At 38.6% G+C, this 22,106-nt stretch overlaps 1 protein-coding gene across 1 annotated transcript in view; it reads right to left on the reverse strand.

The window, feature by feature from the left end:
• Window positions 1-22,106, reverse strand: part of LRP6 (LDL receptor related protein 6) — a 138,262-nt gene that overhangs the window by 78,682 nt on the left and 37,474 nt on the right. The window contains exon 3 of the mRNA XM_062007167.1: window positions 937-1,134. Within this exon, the coding sequence (XP_061863151.1) occupies window positions 937-1,134 (198 nt within the window). The remainder of the gene's footprint in view (window positions 1-936; window positions 1,135-22,106) is intronic.

The following is a 22,106-nucleotide window of genomic DNA, read 5'->3' on the forward strand; positions in this document are numbered from 1 at the left end:
GGAGTTCAAAATAAATCCCACGAGACAACAGTGTTTCATGCGTGCTGCATATGCTTCTACCCATAAGTCCACACAAGACACCTATCTTGTCAATATGATTGATTTTTTTAATGCTAAATTAATATTTGTAGTGAAAGAAGTGACAAGCCCCTAACAGATGTGAACAGAGAGCATAAAGAAAGGACATTTCATGCCCAGATAAACCAGCTGATGTATCACAAAAATTCACACAGAATAAGCTCAGAAAATTATATCTCTATACGACACCTTGGACACAAGTTAACTCTGATTCATTTGCAAGTGCACACAGTACTTGTCAAAGCTATCTCATTTAAAGAAGTGAGTCATTGCCCAAATTAGGCATAAATGCATATATACAAAGTACCAGTTATACCCTTAATTAAGAAGTAATCTTAATTAAGAAGTAGCCATGACTGGATCAAAAAGAATTACATCATCATTATAGAACTGTTAGAGGAAAACCGTCATTTTAGCATAGTTCTCGGTAAAGATTGTTTCCCACTAAATTACCAACCCCTAGGATTAATGACACTGAAATACTAGTATATGATGATCCTTTTCTCAGATAATTTTTTGCAATTTTGAATACCACAGAAAGAGAGTACAGAAGACCTATTGAAAACGGACAATTTTGCTATATAATCTTACACAATTAAGAATAGGATTCAATAGGATTTCTTGATTTGACTGGTTCTGAGAAAAGACTTACTAAGCTAAGGTGTACCTCAAAGAGAATCATACATTCAACTTCATAGTGTTGGAAAGGAGAGGATGGCAAAAGATAAGTTTCTGACAGCATTGGTTTGCTCAAAATTCTGCAAGCACCAACAATTCCTCGCAAAACAGCTTATCATGTTGCTTAAGCAATATCTCCTAAGAGAAATACCACATTACATACAAACAAAAGCTTCTTACCTATGACTTCCATCCAGATTTGATTTGTGGATGAAATTCAGTTTAGCGTCTGCCCAATAAAGTTTCTGTTCCTCATAATCCAACGTCAGTCCATTTGGCCAATATATGTCCGTGTTAACTATAACGGAGCGGCTTGAACCATCCATCCCAGCACGTTCTATCTTTGGCACTTCTCCCCAGTCTGTCCAATACATGAACCTATAAATATTTTTAAAAGAGAAAAGACAAAAAAAAAAAGAAAGCAATAATGTATGAATCTACAACTGGAACACTGGATACAACTTTCAGTAAAGGCAAAAAGTGCACTGTAGTTTGCAGAGACAGTGACCATTTTACTGGGTAAGGGATACAAATACTGTGAAATACAATAGAATAGTCATTTTACAAAAAGCTGAAGAAAAACAGCTTAAGACAGAACAGCAGCATAATGTCACGTTATACTTCTGTATGCTTCTTTCCTTGGGTCAAGTGAGAAAGTTGAGGACATCCAACATATGTTGACAATAATCTCAGAATTCAACATTAAACAGCAAAGACAGGTATTACAGATCATCATAAAAGTACAACAGCTTCTTTAATACGGGTCAGAGTATTGGGGGGGAAATGGGAAAAGGTGGTGTTTAGACTTGCAGTGCATGCAAGGCAGTTAAGTGGATTTGATGGAAGACCTATTCATGTCTTCTTTTCCAGAGAATTTCAGAGACAGGTAGCTAAGTCAACAGGTTTAGAAGCACAGTTTGCACTTGGAGACTGAGCAAAATACTCTGTAAAATCTTTTAAGACTGTGGAAGCAAGTTTTAAAACATGTTAGCATATACTGGCACATGATAAACGCTATTTAGCAAGTAGTAGGAGAAGGGAAGTCACCCAGTTGCATTTAAAGACTGAGGTGAAGCCAGGGAAATTATCATCATGGCTGGAGACTAGTAGGGGGTAAGAATATTTGTCCTTTTTCTGCAGGTGGTAGAAAATGGATTTACTTTAGTGGGTTGTTAACAGAATGCGTATCTAAACAGAAGTAACAGTAACATAAACAGATGAGACAAAGTGTGGCCATGGTATGTGCTCTGTTTTGTTGTTGCAGCTGGGACAGACAAGAGGACTGCTGTCCTAAATTGCTTCTTGTAACCTCGTGACATCTGCCAGCATACCTGCTTGTATCTGTGGTTCATAACCTGACTCAGGCAAAGCAGTCCAGATTAGGAAAGATCTGAAGAATTTAAACTAACCCAGATAATCACACAACCACAACATGTCACTATATGGTGCCCACATGTAGAAAAGACCTGGCCACCCATCCTTTAAAGAAAAACAAATGTGCAACACATATAAGAAACATTTGCAGATGAAGTTATTCTTGGCAAGGATTTTTTTGTTGTTGTTTTAAAAAGTCAGGAAATTCCATGTCATATTTTCCCCCTTAATTCATGTCTACAGTGTGTTTGTTTTCATGTGCAGCTATATCTGCAGACAGAAATGCAGCTGATTAACACAAATATTGCCCTGTTTGATCCCAAGTGAGTGATTCTTCATGGAGCAACAGCCCTGTCTTAAATACAGAGCACAAATATCTGAAGAAAACCTGTGAAATTTCTGTAGGCATAAACAAATACTATGGAAAAGCCTATTTTCCATCAGGAAAAAGAAAAAAATCAAACAATTTTCAGGTAGGTAGCAGAGTAGCAAGTCACCCGGTCAGGCTTTGCAATAAATAGAAAGCTACATAATTGAAAAATGAAAAGTTTAAAAAGGCAGGCAGCAGCATTTCAACAGTGAGCATGTGTGTGAGAGAGAAAGATTTATTTTAAACTTGTTTAAAAAGACCTTTTTTGCCCCCAGCTGTCAAGTTCGAAACTTCAACATACTTCATCAAGGTTAATAGGTTCCAAGGCTCTGGCCACCCTTGCTAGACTGACTTTTCAGGCTGAAAACAGCTCATTAGTCACTGTACTGCCTTGTCTTCTTCCCTTTCTCTCTCTGCCTTCTTCCCTTTCTCTCTCTCGCCTCTCATGCATGCTGCAATTACTCAAGTAAAAACAGGTAAGGGTAGTTTGGTAACAAAGAAAAGCCTTCCTGGACTTCACAAAAACAACTCTATTTCATTTGTCTGAGAAGCACACATGCACGTAGAACTGGCTTTAAGATTCAGGAACATTTCCAACCACCTCCAATGATCCCTGCTCTGTTTCTTCAGTAGCTGGTTTTTTCTGCTCACTTGTTTTCCTCCACCTTATTTGAAAGCCTATGGGTTTTTAATGTCTATATTAAAAAATTTGGAACAAGCCACTCTCCAGCCGATGGCATCAAGTGTTGTGCTTTACTTGGGAAGTCAGGCTTTTTGTTGCTGCAAAACTAATTCAAGTTATAGCTTGATGATAATTTATTTCAGTAACCATTGCTTTTAAGCAACTTTTTACAGATCATCTTTGCTTCCAGTACAGGGCTTATACAGACATGGAAGAAACTATATCCAGGGAACAGGTCTGGATTCGGGGAAATGTGTTCAAGAACACAGCTCCAGGATCACTTTAATTTGCACGCAGTTTGGAGGTTTCTATAGCTGCCTCAACAGATGCCAACAACAGTGATTTTCTTAAACCATGCACTTAGGCCCTTTACTGCAACAGCTGAACAAGTATAGGGTACAGGCACCAGGTACCGGAGCCATAGGGGATGGGAAGAACTGCATAAAACAGATGGAAAAAATGTCCCTCTCATAGCCATGTTTTAAGTTAACTGCAACTGCTAAGAGGTAAGGAAGACCTGTCTCACACCCAAGGGAGAGTGGGGGTGATGGACAGATGGACACAACTGCAAATTCCCATCACTGCAGAGGTCTTTCTGTAGATTTTTACTCTCTTCCAGGTAATATCAAGCTGTTCACATATGTGTGCTAGTTCCTCCTTTCTGGAAGGCTTACAGATTCTTGTTCCGTTATATAATGGTTAGTCACTAATACATAAGGAGACCATACAGAAAGGAGAATGTAACAACATACACACTTATTGAACAATGGTAAGACAACATAAGGGTCATTCCCCCTCCTCTTCAAACATTTAAATAGTTCCATTAAAAAAAAAAGCCACCACTGAAGTCCACAAGATTAAGCAAAATATTAAGTGAAATACAATGTCTTGTATTAAATTATGGCATTCAGATACCACTAGAAAACTACTGTCTATCTGCCTCTCTTCTCATCTAGTTGTACTTTGTTATAAATTTAAATCCAGGAATCAAGATTTTAATTCCAGCCCAGAAGAGGAGAAAATTTAAAAATTACTACCCTTTGAATTTTAAGGAAAAAAAAAAACCCATATGTATGTAGCATGTGTTCTGTACAGCAGTACATGCACTGAACTGGGCTCCATGCTGGGCAATCCTAAATCTGTAAGACCCAGAAGGCAATATACACACATGTTGTAACTGACTTCTGAATGCCTTCTCATGCTTCTTAACTTTGACTGATAGCACTGTTATTCCAAGCAGTTACAACAGGCACAATCTAGTACTAGAGCTCTGGACATGTCCAGCTGCTTGTTATTGCCTCCTTGCTGAAGGCCACCCCTGACCACGGTCAGCAATGGGAACCAGGAGCCCAGACCTCACTGTCATACCATGGTATGTCACTTTACATACCAGCTACTTCATCCAAACTCATCTTCACAAGAACCTTAAAACTATTATGGAGTATGCTGTACTGCACTGACACAATCAAATGTAAAAACTGAATAAATGTACACTATGCATAAGGATTTGTGAACATACATTGCATACTTTCACACCTAACAGGAGTAACAGGCCTAGTAGTAAGACCTTTAACTGAGTATCAAACCAATCCCTATGGAGTCAAACCTCTCTTGAAGCTAATACGAAATAATATCACAGTTGATAAAAATGAATCTCATTCATTTAGTCTTCTTCCTATTTAAATAATTAACCAATGTATTTATTTGATTAAACACATTAAAAAAGAAAAGCCCAATATTTTGAATCGATTCATTATTTTTACTTGTGTTCTCTCCATACTGTTAAATGCCACACTTCTCAGAGTCTGCTAGTATACTTGGGAAATGCTTGTAAGCTGTTACAAGAATTTCACAAAAAAACAACAATAACAAAGCATACTTTTATTTCTCTACACTTGTAATTTTAAGATGAGGGATTCACGTCATGAAATTCTACAACACTGACACTTTCCCCAAGGAATTAAGGCACATCAAGTAGGCACACTTGACACAGGAAAGAGGAAGGTTCTTAGACTGCAGTACTTAACCGGCATTTTGTTTGACTGTAGCACAGAACGTTGGTTGTATCATCTATAAAAATTATGGACAAGAGGAATAGCTTTGATGATTTTTTCCCTACAAACTTTTTTCTATGCATCTTTAGATTCTGCATTTTTTAACTTTTGCATCTCAGGTAGGAAGGTGAACCCAGGCAATGAAACTTCCTTTTAAAAGGTATCAAAATCAGTTTGATTTGCCCAAAATTAAAAGCTTTTGCCACAGGAAAGAAAAAGAGGAAATGGCATTTCTTGGTTCCATTCTGTGTGATGAACAAATATAATAAATAACAGAGCTTCTTTTCTAAAAATCTAAAAAAGTCTAAGCCCACTGAGACCAGAATATTTCACATACATAGAAAAAAGCTTGCAGAGTACAAATGCCAAGATTAAATGCTGCAATTTAGCAGTGATTTCAAACAGTATGCACAGAGGGAGAGAAATTCTTTGCCAGCACCCATCAGCTTTGCCACTTTCTGATCCGTATCACTCCCCAACACCGATGCAGATCCTTTCAGCCCTGCCAGCCCGCATGAAACCAGGCTCCTGCTAGGAGTGTCATTAAAACACCAGTCCACATCGACGTGCATGCAACTGTTTCACTCATTGAACAGATATACCCCACATGACACTTAGCTGATTTTAAGGCAGTTAATTGGGACACCTTACAGGGTAGGGTATCATTTACCTTCCTTAACGTTATTCAGTGGGAAGGACAGCTGCTTAATTGGGACAGCCAATTATTTGGTGAGGCCCTTCACAGTGAATGCTCCAACTTCGCAATTATGCTCGTTTCAACCCCTAAGAAGCTCTGAGCTCTACAGGGACCCAAATAGCCGCCAAACTTCAGAGCCAGCCAAGGTTTCAGAAGTGCAGCAACCCCTGTGGAGCTCATCAGCTCTGCAGTGGTCCTTGTGAAATGCAGCCTGCTCCATCTCCAGCACTAGCACTCACCTAACGAAGAAATACAAAGCAAAATGATAGGCGCTGGAGTAGCTCAGGAAAATTACACACAATAAATGTGTTTGGCTATCAAAAATAGCTCTTAAGAAGAGGAAATATTTGCAGCCCTTCAAGAGCTTAAGACAAGACATTCAAATCAAATGACCCTTCAGGTATCCTTAACAGAAACTTCTTGAGGCAGGTTCCCAGAGGGATGGAAGCTGCAATCCAGAAAGATGTTAAGTATTGAATGACATAGCAAGTGCATTTTCAAATAAGGGAACTAAAGAGTACACCACAGGAAGATTCCAGTACAAAATTTCTCAAATGTTTGCAAAATTCAGGAAATATTTTCAGTTGTTTAAGAGAAGCAAAAAAATGGACACAGCAAATTAAATATGGAGAAAATTCTTCATAAAAGAGAGGAAGAAATACCCCTTTGGGATACAATCAAGATAAATAGTAGAGAAAATATGTCCTTAGCTAGTTAAGAACTATGCTCTTTTACAATAGTCTCTGTGAATAAGTGTGAAATTTAGTTGAAGCCATTTTCAGAGTTGCTGTACAGTATGTTAACATTCAATTCACTTAAGACCTTTTCTTGTGGGAATTATGCAGTTTTTCAACTGCCTCTACAACATCACTCTTGCACATACCAAGAGCAAATATGTGAGGAATGGGTATGAAGTAGGTAGTGAGCTTTTATCATCCTAACACACTGAATCTCCTTGCCTTAAACTTGCTGCTTTTTGGAGATTACAAGTTCCCAACAAAACTGCAGTTTCTGAGTTCACCTGGGAACAGATGGCTCAAGAGGAAGAAGCTATCCTGGTGATAGTACTTTTATGCAAATCACTGAATTTATCCTAGGACACAAGGCTGTATATTAATTAGGCAAAAACCCACTTGTATCCAGCATGGTAATATTAATACTTCCACTTTAGAGCTGGTTTGGCTCTCCTATTCAGATCATATCTAGCAGAAGAAACAAAATTATCATCAGAACTTTCCTTTTCTTGGAATGAATTTCTACAGTAAGAGATAAATGTAAACACTCCAGAGTTTTTGAAAGAAGAAAAATCTATGACAAAGTAATCAGAAGTTGATATTTTGCTTCCAGCTCACTATCAACAACACAGCATAAAAAATATAATAAGATTTTACAGATGGTTTTCACAAGTTCTGAAAATAACACCTTAGCAAAAAGAACATCTCAGCAAAATCAGTGAAGGACATTCATAAGAAATCAACATAGCAGCATAAGCTTACGTGATAGTAAGAAGCTACTCTGTATGCAAAAGTATCTCTCAGCCACCATGCCGTCTGTTTTCAGGTATTCTAGTTTAAAGAATATGCTGGGCAATCTGACAAGAAAAACACCGATGAGATCCTGTCTTTCATTTTTGCCCATACACTTCTGAAAGTTCACATAAAGTAAGATTTTACTGCACTGTCAAACATATGCTGATGCACTGCAGAGTTACATGCATATAGTTGTCCTTTCGGTCCCAGATCCCAAGGAAAAAGAGAAAGAGGTTCATTAAAAAACAAGAAGCAGCTGTTTTTGCTGAATGCTCACAAAGGCAAAATTTCAATTGTTTGAGCAGGTGAAAAGGTCTCTTGCTCCTTGAACTTGTAAATTAACCTTTCCTATCTCCAGACACAAAAGGTCTAACAACATGCCTTCCACAGTTACAGAACAGAAGCCATTTCCTGGTTTCTCCTACTGCAAGTGGGAATTAAAGCTTGTCAGAATTTAGCAGCATTTTAAAACAGTATTTGAAACAATGATTTTCCCAGTTTAAGCCAAATATATATAGAAAGAACCAATTTCCCCTCTCTGTTGCCTGTTGAACACCATCCCTAGACTCTATCAAAATGGAAACAAGATTCAGATATGCTTTGGAAGGCCTTGGCAAGGCATAACTCCAGATCCTGCAAAGTTCAGCCAGACTTTTAGCAAACAAAAAAATAAAATGTAATGTAACCAGAAACAGATAACTTATCAAAAGAAAAATGCCTTCCAATCTACCTTGGTTCTTCAACTTTAATAAGAAAATTGCAGAGGAAAGCAAACCAGCTGGCAGTTTTGAGATTTTTCAAAAACACACATTAACAGAAAAACCCTCGACGGCTGTGTTTCTCAGGAGGCCACGAAAGAGGCTGAGCCGGGACTTTGTGCTGCCACTGGACAGCTCTTCAGAGCTGAGGAGTTTCACAGAGGTCTGCCCTGTCAGTGCTTTGAGTTTGTAGTTGCTCAGCATTGTGTCGAAAGAGCCCATATACACAGAATCACCTGTTTCAAACAGTTTTTTGAGATCCTATTCAAAGGTGCAGATTTACTTACTTATGAACTGAACAAGATTTGGAAAGCAAGTAGAAAAGAATATTTAGCTGCATTAAAAATATAAGTGGTGGAGAGCAGCGAGAAAATGGTGAGAATACTGTTCACCATCTTTCCTAGATAAAATTTAGGGATTTTGTACAATGAAAAATAATGTTTCTTTACTGGGACAAACATTTGCACTGTAAATATTTCATTTGTAAATGAGAATTTAGAATTCAGCCATTTCAAAGAGCCTTGGGAAGAAGCTAGACAAGTCAGCTGCTACCATGACTTTTTCACTCCCTGCTTTGACACATAAGGATCTTTTCAGTTCTGTCATAACCAAACTTGCTTATTATCTTTCAATAAAAAACTGGGAGAATTTTTATCCTTATTTCCCTATAGAGCCTGAATACAAGTGGAGAAAGATTTTCCCAATACTTGGATCTTCAACATAAGTACCAGGACACATCCCATTCTTCATGGTAAGAGAGCACAGTTACATATCCCAGTTGCATCACTTAGTAAACGAGGGTGAGATGGAGCAACATGCCATTTGGCATTCTGGGCTGTTTCGTAGAAGCAAAAATCCAGTCAACTCACTGTACACTGCTATGCAAGACCCTGAGTTACAAATGGCACACAAGGTATATACAGCTACATCAACTACTCTCACATTAAACAGAACATGCTGCTATAGCTAACTATCTTAACAATCTTTAACGCAGACGCAGCTGTTGATAAACACTGTTGTAGTGTTTATCAAAGACCTACTCACTTTATGCTCTGTTTTATTGGACTCAGGGCCCAATCAATCCCCTGAAGTAGCTCACCATACCATCAAGTGGGTACCTCTGCTAGAACATGAGAAGGCAGGATGGCACAGCCAGGAGCAAGAGGAGGGAAGATTTAACTCAAATTAGCTGAAAAAACTACCAGGGAGATGGCCTCATTTCCATCAACTGAAACAGGGGAACAGCATGTTCAGTATCATGAGAGCTTTCTTAATTTTTTTTCTCAAGAGTTTTTATAATCATTTCAAGTCTTTCATCAGTAAAATATCCCCTAGTTATTCAGCCGCTCCCTTATTACACTGCAACCAGCTGGATCATTTTTACGTTCTCAATTCCTGACTCCTCCAAGAAATACTAAAAAACTTTAATGCTCTACCAAACCAAGATGGCTCTCATCCTTCATATCACACTTCTAGCACTCTGCTATTTTTTTTTTTTACACATTGTTTGGTATGTAAATCAGACTTACTTACATGTAACCATCACTCCTTAATCTTTTTTTAAATTACATTAATTCATGCCGTTTAGGAGTTCAGTACAGTTGCAGTGCAGTTTCTTCGTGATTTGTTTATCAGTTTGTTGATAAAGAAACCAATGTTACGCCTTCAGTGAGGAACACACAGGCAAGCAATTATTTCAACTTTTCTAAAATGGCTTCATTTGCCTTTTTTTCCCCCCCTCTTCTATACTTTGATGGTCCACTATACTCACTACATCACTTACTCTTCTGTAAAAAAGTAGCATGCACCAATCAGTCTTTCCATACTACAAAATTACCAAAACCAAGTCCTTATTTTTAACTCACCAAATGCTACCTGATATTCAGTAAAAAGTTAACCAATAAAACCAGCGGAAAGAGAAGAGATTGCTCTATGAATGTAAAAAGAGTAGAATCAAAGATACATGGTGTAATTAATGCATAACGAGACAGGCTATATTACACTGGAGATTTGATTAGAGCCTTATTTCTGAGGATACAAACCTAGGTGAAATTGGCTTTTCTTGAGATGGAGGTATGTTTTCATACAGCATTTAGAAATACCCACTAAATACAATCTGAACACTGTCCAAAGGTTTCATACTCAGATGAAAAAAAAATCCCTTCATTTTTGTATTGGAAACATTACTGTTAAATAAGTGAGATAACTAAGAGTACACTCAATCTTTTTCTAGATTAGAATTTGAAAAAAAAGAAAATAAGATTACTTATTTTTCTATTTCTCGTTTAAGCAGCTCAACAACAGGTACTCAGATTAAATTTTTATGGGAAAAAATGGCTATGTGTTCTACAGCAACTAGACTTCTAGTACTTATGCACGTGGAATTCTTAAGTTAAAAACCAATCATAGCAGCTTTAAATCATTAGCATTTCCCCTTAACAAGCTTCCTTTGCAGGTCATTCATCTGCTTTTCTGGTAACAGCCAACATCAACCATGCACAAGGTACCAAATCACGTTACAGAGAGCCATCAAAACCTCAGAAAAAAAGCTCAAATCCTCACCAAAATACAGGCCTCACTCACAGGACACCTCCTAACCAGGCACAAAGAAAATGCCCAACAAAGTGTTACACTAAGAGGACAAAACCCAAGTATGCGTCCAAACACTGACAAGTGTCAGTTTAAAAATTTCAACTCTGAATTGGCTCACTGGAAAAAAAAGTACGGATGATTTGTCATCAGCTCACAGAATTTAAAATAATTGTATTGTGTCACTGATTTATTTTTTTTAAATACAAACAAGCAGAGAAGTGCTCTTACCTGTTTTCACTATTGCATGTGGAGAAAAAAAAAAGGATCACATTTTTAACAATTTAATTTGATAAAAATCACAAGTTTTGAAATTCAGACTGTGTTTGGCAGGGAAAGTGGCAGATCGGTACCACAGAAACAATAGAAGGATATATTGATAAATATGTGGGGAAAAGAAAAGCTACATTTATTTAGTGACAACGTGAAGAACTGTTGCATACAGAAGAAGCCTTTAGAAATTGAATGTCTTACATAAAAAACCCAGATTTTCAAAATCGGCAAAAAAAGAGTTTTCTTCCTATGAAACTCTGATGTTCGCAAAAGCAGAAAATAAAGTGCCAGCAATATTTTGCTTATTTAAATAATGCCGCTTTCCTTCCCAATAAGTATTTCACTGGTAAAACCAATCTGTCTGTTTGCGATTGCTTTTGCCAGAAGCCCAACAACTCAGAGCTGCCACTTTTCCACCTCTTTCCTGCATCAAATGCAGAAGGCAGAGAGGCACTGATGCAGAAGGGACCAATAACTCCTCTCCTTACACTTACTAGTTCGTTACCTTTCTCTGTATCTGTACTTCAGGTCCTCTCTGAAATACACATCTCCTTTTCTTCCCTTGAATCTCTCACAGTCTCCAAAGCATCTCAAGCAAGCAAGCAAGCATGGCCTAATGCCTGACCAGGCAGGAAAGACTAGGATTCTTCAGTCCAGAAGATATCATCTGGCCCAGGTTTTATGGAGAGTCTTCTTGCTCTGAGCCAATCTAATGGGATGGAGACAGTGCCAGCAGGGCCTGCTTGTTCAACCTTCACTCAGAAATCCTCCAAAGATGTGAAAAAGAGGTATTGGTGACAACAGGAGAAACCCCAAGTACAGTGCTGGCACCAAAGGAGCCCATCTAGGACAATCCTATTAGTTTCTAAAAAACCCCCTTCTACTTATGGTTTACTTCTGATTCAACAAAAGACAACCGAAACCAACATTCTATCGCCCAGTTCAGAAAACTACAAGGTATTAAACAGGGATAAACTATACAAACATGAAAAAATCTGTCCAATTCAAAGCTTTTCCTGCAGAAGGCAATAATTTGAGTGGTTTTACACAAGAACTCATACAATTTGGAGTATTTTAACAAAACAATGAAATCACTATTTGCATTTAACTTGCAAAACCACCTGTCACAGTAAACAAAACACTATTAGCATATAAGGTAAATTATATGCTAATACATTTAAAACAAGCATAAGATAAAAACCTTCAAAAATAAAGACATATTTTCTATATCTAAATATATTGTGATTTCATAGTACACTACTTTAAAGACTCACTGTTAGGTTTGGGAGATTCTTCTAGTATAGAACTGCATTACATTAGAAACCTGTCAGTCCCCCTTAAGCAGCTGTAAAATACTCCACAGGAATAGAAAATGGCAATTTCAAATATGTGTTGTAATATTGATGTAATAAAATATCAAATAATAATAACAAATATCTGATGTAACATTGGTTGCTGTGTCTGCACTCACCACAGCTCATCCGTTAAAAAATTGCAGAAAAAAAGGCACAAAGAAAACAAAAAGTTGGGAACATTAAACTTATGTATAGGAAAGGCAACATGCACAGGTGGGACAAGTTTACTGCTCTGAACCAGTGAGAGAAAGCTGTTTACCATGGTGCACAGCAGCAGCTTAGGCACCAAGTCCGTTTGAACAGGTTGCAAGAAGGGAGGAGGGAAGTTTTAAAAGTGCCTCTTTTACAACACCCCTTACTCATCCTATACTTTAAGACTTCTAAAGAAAAGTGTAAAAAAAAAAAAAAAAAAAAGTAAACCACCAAGTTGCAGCTTGTTAAAAAAAAAAAATGGTGCCTGCTAAGTTTGTGGTTTTAGCAATTTTGTGGCTACTCAGCACCATGATGTTTGATTCAGTTTATAAGCTTAAGATATATATGCACCATAATTTACCTTTCAAAACAGTCTGTTGAAGACAACATCAACATTAGTCCTTATGAAAGGGGAAGGGGAATGGTCACTCCCCCCATTCAGCAGGATTTAGGCCAGCAGAACACTGCTATTTCTGACTGATTGATTAATCTTTAGCTTTGATTTGGCTACAGGGCCAAACTTAATGTTTTATTTAACAGGAATCTAACATATCCAGATAACTCAAGAATAATATTTGGAAGAATAATTTTAAATGTATGAACATCCAGAGGGAAAACTGTGACATTCAGGCCTAGAATGTTTAAAACCTTCAATGCACACCACCAAAAAAGATCAAGTCATGCGTGTATTGATAGTCAGCCATAAACTCCACTTCTCAGGAGAAACAACCCCATGCACCAGCACAAACTAGGGGTTGAACTGCTGGAGAGCAGCTCTGCAGAGAGAGATCTGGGAGTTCTGGTAGACAGCAAATTAAACATAAGCCAGCAATGTGCCCTCATGGCCAAGAAGGCCAACGGCATTCAGGGATACATCAAGAAGAGTTTGGCCAGCAGGTCGAAGGAGGTTCTCCTCCCCCTCTACTCTGCCCTGGTGATGCTTCATTTGGAGTCCTATGTCCAGTTCTGGGCTTCTCAGCTCAAGAGGAACAGGGAACTTCTGGAGAGAGTCCAGTGAACCAAGATGATCAGGGGACTGGAGCATCCTTCTTATGAGGAAAGGCTGCAGGATCTGGAGCTGTTCAGCCTGGAGGAGACTGAGACATGACCTCATTAATACTTAAAAGTATTTAAAAGATGCATGTCAGGAAGATGGGGCATCACTTTTTTTCTATAGTGTCCAGTGATAGGACAAAGGGTAATGGACAAATGCTGGAACATAAGAAAGTTCCACTTAACCTTAAGGAAAAAGTTCTTCCCTGAGAGGCTGAGGGAGCCTGGCAGAGGCTGGCCAGGGAGGGTGTGGAGTCTCTCTCTCTAGAGGTTTCCAAACCCACCTGGATGCCACATCCAAAAGCTAGTGGTGGTTCTGTGTCTTCTAAACTTGGTGTTGAAATATTGCCTTACTTTTAGATTTCTTTCACAATAATCTGCTACCAGACTTGTTTTAATTGGGAGAAATCCACATTCCTCTGTGCTATTCTGCAGGTGCCTTTTGAGCCCTCCTCGCAAAACGCAGGATAGCTCCACTGAATTTTTAAGAAAGAAACAACAGATTGGACACTGTGGAAGGTAAGTGGAGAGTAGGCTATCCTCTGAGCTATAAACATGCCACTGAAATCTGACATGCGCATTACAAAACAAAATCAGACAGCAGACTTACATGAATTACTCCATACATTTACTTTGCAAGTGGAAAGTCTTGAACTAGAGAACATAAAAATAACATGGTACAGATATAGGACGTGTCTCCCCCATCGGGTTATCTTCTCAATTCTTTCCCACGGGCAAAAGCTGAGTGAAAGCAAAAGCCAAAGTCACAGGAAAAAAACCTACAAGGTAACAAAGGAAAGGAGTAATCCTAGAGAGGAGGGTACACAAAAAGTTTAGGTCATTCCTCCTTGTGATGTCAGCCTTAAGTAACCTTCACCCAAAACTGAATACAACTATGACAGCAATTACTGATAATTTAGAAGTTTGCACTAGATGTAAAAGCTCCAAGGGAGCAAAGGCACCAAGGAGCTCATGGCGAATATGGAAATGTATAACAAATCACAACTGAAGCTAGTGACTGATAATCTTGTCTTAGACCTTGAACTGGGTTTATGGAACAAGGCTTTGGTAGATACAGGGATGGCTTCTGTAGGAGGCTGCCAGAAGCTTCCCCTGTGTCCAATGAAGCCAATAGCAGCTGACTCCAAGATGGATCTGCTGCTAGCCAAGCCTGAGCCCATCAGCAATGGCAGTAGCACCTCTGGGAGAACATGGTTAAGGGAAAAAAGTTGCCACACAACAGTAACTGCAGCTGGAGAAATGAGGGCAAATTTAGTAGTGAGGACAGAATTAGCATACTTTTTGTGAAAAAGACAAAGCCCTTCTACTCCAAAAGTCTTCTAAGAGTCACAGTTACAATCTTAAGGGTGAAAAAGGCTTGGGCTGAAAGACAGCTTCATTAATGGCGGCAGCACTGAGCAACTGAGCACAACTGCTGAGACTTGTGTTGAAGCCATGTATCATTTACAGGTTTCACTGTATATGATTTCTGTTCCAAAACAAAGTACAATTAATTCATCTGAGTTTGAGTTTTCCTTTAAGTTTACTTTTCCCATAAAAATGCAGGAACAGGCTCATACAACCTGACACCCTAAAATTTTGTATTGGCCAGTAATTGTAACAAAATGAAAGAAAGTACAATCCCAGATTATTTAAGCACAAATATGGATATTCTTTTCCCCAAAAGCCAAGTTTAAGAATATCAGGGATGCACTCAAATCTCAAGTGTAATAAGATCTGAAAATTATGTATGTACACATCCAAAATACTGTATTTTGCTCTAAATTTAATTTATTCCTGTCCTATCAGGCCCAATTTAGCCTGTCCATTCCATGGTCTGCTTCAGATAACAATACTTTCTTTTGTTATAAAGTCATGAACAGTAATCCCCTCATGCTTGTTATCCAATTTTACCCAAGGCTTTTATCTGCTTTATTGACAATTACTGTTTAACTTCTCTTCTCTGAACTGAATTTAATTGTAATAAAATAGATCTCTGGTTCTATAAAAGAAAAAAAAAATAGTCTGGGATTACCCTTGAGGACAAAAATGTATTTGGAAAAAGAACTATATGAAGAAATTAAGAGGACAGAGTTACCCTAGTAACACACAGAAGTGGTGGCAACTGGAAGACTTTTCCCTTTGTATGAAATGCTGTGAATTTATTCAGGAGTCTTAACTCTTTATGACCTTGCTCTTCTGGTTTTTCATGGATTGCCCTGTGAGCTGCCAGATAGGCTGGGTTGCCAGATAGACTGACAACAGTGAGGAGGCAGAGGACAGACAGACAGATGAGGGAAGACTGTGATTCAATGGCACCTGACACTGACAGCTTGACAGAACTAGCCCAATAGCACAAAAGGAATGGCTAGACCAGAGGGATTATACTGTTACTTGAGAATGGAAACAAAGGTGTATTTACCATGACTAATTAAAAATTCAAGAAAATAGGCCCTTCAGGTTTTTCACAGCACGGGGAAAGAAGCTGAATTTATCAATAGCAGTAGGGCTAGCCCTAGCTGCTGAAAGCTTCTTCTAACCAGCCCTCTTCCTAAATAAGTAACAATGAGTCACAATTCACAAAGTTGGAAAGAGGGGGTGGGAGGCCTTGATATATTTTTTTCCACCTTGAGTCTAATTGTTTAATGTATTCAAGATCAACTGAATTGAGTTGACATAACTACTTGAGAAAGGACTCTTCCAGGCCAGCAAGTATTCACTCTGTAAACAAGTCTTTTTCTAGGATAGGAACTTGAGCCCTATTTAATACTATGCTCTGTACTCAGGGAAGCAGAGAAGCTGAAGTACTATATAAAATTACAGGGTTGTACATAGCAATGGCTTTATTATTGCCTTAAGATTTTTAGTATGAAAATCTTCTCTAATCAGAACCCTTCAGTGCTCCTCTGCAGTGGGCTGCAAGTCCTAATAGAAGATTTTTCTGAATTTGCTTTGGAAATGAATGTTTTAACAATCATGGAGACTACTACAAGGAATAAAAATAAGAAAAAAAGAGTATAAGGCTTCCAATTTGCTTCATAGATAAAACAATTATTTTAATGGAGATGAAAAACAGAGACACTTGACTTCATCAGTTCTATCAGGAACAATGCTTTAACGAGCCTTAAATATCTGCAAGTCAGTCTTGTCTTACTGAATCAAGGTCTATGTCCACTAGGGAGCCTCCAGTGGGGTAATTTCTACAAAGCTCTAGCTTCTTGAACTGAAATAGGAGAGTGAGACGACTCTTTGCTCAGTCTTTTATACTATTTTTAGAAATTATCCAATAAAATCACATTTATGATGTTTCCTTTATTTTAGGAGGCATTTGTCTTTTAAACTCAAATGTTAAACTATAGTAATTTTTTCAAATAAGAACATACATTTTTGTCTCCTTCCTTTTTTACAGTTCATAGAAGCAACTACATTCACTGAGACACATTATGATTACTTCTACATAATCAGAGAAACCTCTTGAGAAGAAGTGGCATTAATCACAAGGTCCACTTTCACAACTTCATTTCAAAGTGTGAGCTCACCAGGTAGGCTCCTCAAACAAGAAATGGAGAGAAGTGGTAGCTTCCTGCTCAGGTTACAGTACCACTCCGACTTCACCCAAAGAGAAAGTCACCTTTCTCTAGTGACTGTAAAAGGAGCTGACCTTACTAGCTCAACTCAGGCAGTTGGATAACTAACTATGGCATGGGAGTATCAGCCCTCAAAGACTATTTTCTGACTAACTTTCAAACAGAAAGGTGCAAGTTCACTTTCTTTTTGGGGGTCCAAGATAATAGTGAAAGAAATAAGGCTTGCTCAGCTTGACAACAGCTCAGCTTTCACTTAAATCCTAACAAGAGAGGTTACTATGTGGGATTTTTGTTCTTTTTAGAGATAAAAAAAGTCACCAATCCAAATTGATGTCAATGAGTGTGAAATGTGTTCCCTTGGTTCGTGTCAATGTGGATCAATGAATATGGATGATTATTTTTGGTAGCTTTATTTGTTCTTGTGTAACTTGTTCTTGCTTTTCGTAACGGCAGCTTGACAGGTGTCTTGGAAGACTAGCTTGAACCAGGTTTTGATGAGAGTGTTTCTGCTTCTTGTAAAGGCAGCTTGGCGGATGTTTTGGTGAGATTAGCTTGAATCAGTTTTGCAGAGATATACACACTGAGGTTGCCTGGGGGACACCGTGAGGAAGACTACTGACTTCCTCCAACGACCACCTAAAGAAGGTGAAAAAGACCCCCAAGATGGAACAAAGCATGCGCGAGGAGAGGACCCCTTCCCAGAAATGATTAACACTTTTCAGCCCCTTCGAGGAAAAGTCATGAATACGTATAAGGCCTACCCTACTTAATTCGAACTCGGGATGTGACGGGTGTGCATCCTGATAGAGCAGAGGCTTTCAGCGCACCCAGCGCCGTTTGCTTGCTCTTATTCATCCAATAAATTCCAAAATTCAACCGGAATCCTGTTCGGGGATACTTCATTTATCACAATGAGGCAGTTTTATCTGGAACTAAACAAATGTACTACTTCAGCTATTTAAGCAGGGAAATCCTCTCCTCCTCTGTAGGTAGCTGATCCTAAAGAGACTGTTCAAATTCTGTCAAAGCAGAGACAGGGCACTTTTTGAAGTGCAAAGAACTAGCATGCTTTTTCTAGTTCATTTATTAGACACATTGACCACCTGTTTCAGAGGAAAAAAAATAGTACCAGAGATTTATGTGCTGCTTCTCCTGCTGTACATCCACTACAGCTACCTGCAAGGGGGCTGCAGTGAGGTGGAGGTTGATCTCTTCTGTCCAGTAATGAATGACAGGACAAGAGGACATGGGCTCAAGTTACACCAGGGGAGGTTTAGATTGGACGTGAGGAAGAACTTCTTCACCAAGAGGGTTGTTAAGCATTGGAACAGGCTGCCCAGGGAGGTGGTGGAGTCACCATCCCTAGAGATATTGAAAAGACACATTGATGAGGTGCTGATGGACATGGTTTAGAGGTTGGTTTGCCAGTGTGAGGTTAGTGTTTGGACTCAAAGATCTTAAAGGTCTTTTCTAACCATAATAATTCTCTGATCCTATTCTATGATCATTGTGTCACTCTGCATTGTTTTCTGTTTGTTAAGTTTTGGTTGGTGGTATATTAAATTAATTTTTGTTTTCTTCCCCAAATTGAGTAGTCTTGTCTGTTTTGCCTGGGACTGAGTGATGAGTGAGCCCTCTCTGTCTTTACGGAGCTCCAAAGCTGGTTGGTACCTTTTCTCTTCCCCATCTGGTCGCAAGGGGAACGAGTGAGCAAGTGGCTGCTCGTGGCTTGTGATCCTTTTTTCCTGGATAGGCCTAAATCACAACAGTGCCCCGTTACAGACCTACATAGTGCCACCAGGCTCACATCAGGAGGTGAACAAGAGGTCCAATTTGACTGAAATGAAGCAACAAATTGCAAAGACCAGACTGGGACTTATTTTCTGACGTAGGCTCAGTTGTCTACAGTATTCACATGCACCTTAGATATTAGCTACAAATGATGCTTGTCTGTTTCACGCTATTGTCAACTCCTAGATCCATCAATTTTTATGTATGTGTGCTCATTGCTAGCTTAAGATAACCCTATTCATAAACTCCATGTAACAAGCTGTGGATATTGCACTTCTCAGCTAACACAAACCTCAGATGCATAAACCTGTAACCTCAGAGGAGCTAATTAAGAGTACAGCAAAATTCTGCAGCAACCCTTTTCCTTAGCCCTCACACATGTGACATGAGGTCAGGAGTGAAACTAACACACATCATCCTCTGTCCCACACCTCTAATAGATTTAGGCTTTTAATCACATCAGCAGAGGTAGCAGAAGACACTAAATATCAATGATGTTAAGTATATGGAAAGCTAGACACCTAACAGCTGTTGGCAAAGCTTCTTGTACAGCAAAACATCAGCTCTTGTAGTACCATTAAACAGAATGGCCTACTGCTTATGTGGTTAAATCCTCCACTGGAAGCACTAATCTGTGCCAGGACTGGTTTTGAGCTGTGTGCATTTAACTCAAAATTATCAGAAAAAACTGGTATTAGTTTGCAGCACAAATTGCCACTAATTATGCCACCCCCACCAAAATAGTATCCAATTCCCACACCATTAGGCAGGTCAAACATACAGTTAACTGCTGTCTTGATAAGAGTGGTAGATGGGGCCCACAATCTATTTTGGCAATATAATGTTGTTACTTTTCCATACTCCCACTTCCACCTGTAGAAGTAAGAACGCACCTTGTGCTGGCAGATGATGGAATGAGAATATCTACCAAATGAAAACAACTGTGTATATTTCCTATTTTGCCTCTGTTCATATATTACAGATAATACAACTCTCACAGAGTAAGCTGCTTAGCATTCAGACAAAAGATGAACAAATCACAGGGTGAATTAGAAGGCTGCCAGATGCAATTTAATGACATTGCTTTTAAAAAGTAACAAAGAAAAATACTTCTGCACTTTGTAGTGTGGACTTTGGTATAACCCCATAAAAATCAGACCTTAAATAGGGGTGACACAGAACTTAAAAGTGTCTTAAAATTGGTAATAATCTTAGAGAACAAACAGCAGTGAGCCAAAATTACTAAGCTGTGTATCAGTTTTCTAACTCTTGAAAATAGATTGAATTTGAAAACACTCAGTGGATAACTAGCACTCCAATACGATAACCAAGGCTATAAGGTCAACCAGCACAAGAAGTTAAAACTACTAACGGGGGAGTGACCCCATCTCTCCTCAGCTGCTCTGTTCCAAACTCCTGGGGAAAAAAAAAAAAAAACCACAACAACAACAAAAAAGTCTTTTTAATCCATTTTTGCCCCAACTCTATATCATCATCACCTTCTTGCTTTCTAAAGTCTACAAGACAGTTATTAAAATTCTGGTGACCCAGACAAGCATTATTCCTACCTTCCATGTGCACAATATCCAGTGTAGCACAAACCATATTGCCACGATGAAGAGGAAGATGACAAAGGAACGAGAACTGAGGATGTGGAAAGGGCAGCAAGAAGGAAGGAAAGAAAGGGCAGTTTCTTTTAGCAGGAAGTGCTTTGTTTTCATCTAAGCCGTCCTTGTAATCAATAAAACAAAACCAAAGTTTACAAGTTATCACTGATGTGGAATAACACTTGACAGTATCATTTGAAAATGAAATATCTACCTTGATAGAAAAACGTAAGAACAGCGAGAAGATCACAACAGTATGGCAGCTGAAAATCCTCAACTGTTTCACCAGCATACAGCTAGCTACTGTGGGATAGCTGCAACAGAGCTAGAAGCTCAAGGCTCCAGTTATACAAATCAGGATGACAGCCTGATGAAAAGTTATGACAACAATGTTTCCACAAAACATTTCCATTTAGTGAATTAGTATGTTCTGCAAAAATTAACTGTCAGGTAATTCCATACCAACTTCAACTAACTGAAAATGCTTTAATAAAAGTCTTAGTTCATACTTCACCATTTAATATAGTTTATTTAACTCATCCCCTCAAATTAAGAAGGCAGGTCAGCACCTATGTTTCTGTATAAACAGTTCAGCGGCATATTAGCACCATGTCTTTTACATTTGGTGTGGTAGCATTGGAAAGGAGTGCTTTTTATCACAAACATTCCTTGAGTCTGTCCCAGCACCCCCAAAGTGTTCCCCAAAGTGTTTATACTTATTCTAGGTTTTGAAACACATTTTTGCTTTTCCCCTTCTAATTTCTCTAAATTGTTTGACAAGCAGTGCTGTTATAATGAACATGCAACAGCACAGCTGATGCTTTGTATGTTTTAAAACACAATCGCAAAAGGCTGGCACTGCCTTGGCCCAGGCCTACATCATTCAGGCAGGCAGAATTCCAGTACGTCTTCCAGCAGGTATCTGCATGAGCAGGAGGGAAAAGGAAATCAGAGAACTGTGCTGGGCTCATAGACATGCTAAATAACATGAAATGTCTCCAAAAAGAAAGTTATGGCAAGAATAGTGATTTGCCCAAGATTTCTCATGAAAACAAACAAACAAAAACCCCAAAAACACAATGTTCCACATGAAGAAGTAAAATCCACATCTTGAAAAATGCTGCAGTAAGTAATGTATTTGATCAGTGATATACAAATCATTCATTCCACCCAACTGCAGTGATAAGGCAGACCACACCTCTACTAAAACTCTTATCTTTTAAGACACAATTGGCTGTGTGATGCTTTTGTAAAGTTATAGGCTTTTAACTACTGCCATTTCCTGGCATAAACTCTTTGTACATAAACATTCCCTACCTGAAGAAGTAAACTCTGCAAGCTCCAATGTTGCAACCCAATCATGCTGTTGTTATTTTCTATACACCGTCCTCACTTGTGTAAAATATCCGCTGATATTTTCAGAAGAATGACTGCACTCT

This window comes from Colius striatus, chromosome 1 (assembly GCF_028858725.1).
Source record: "Colius striatus isolate bColStr4 chromosome 1, bColStr4.1.hap1, whole genome shotgun sequence".
NCBI classification, from domain to species: Eukaryota; Metazoa; Chordata; class Aves; order Coliiformes; family Coliidae; genus Colius; species Colius striatus.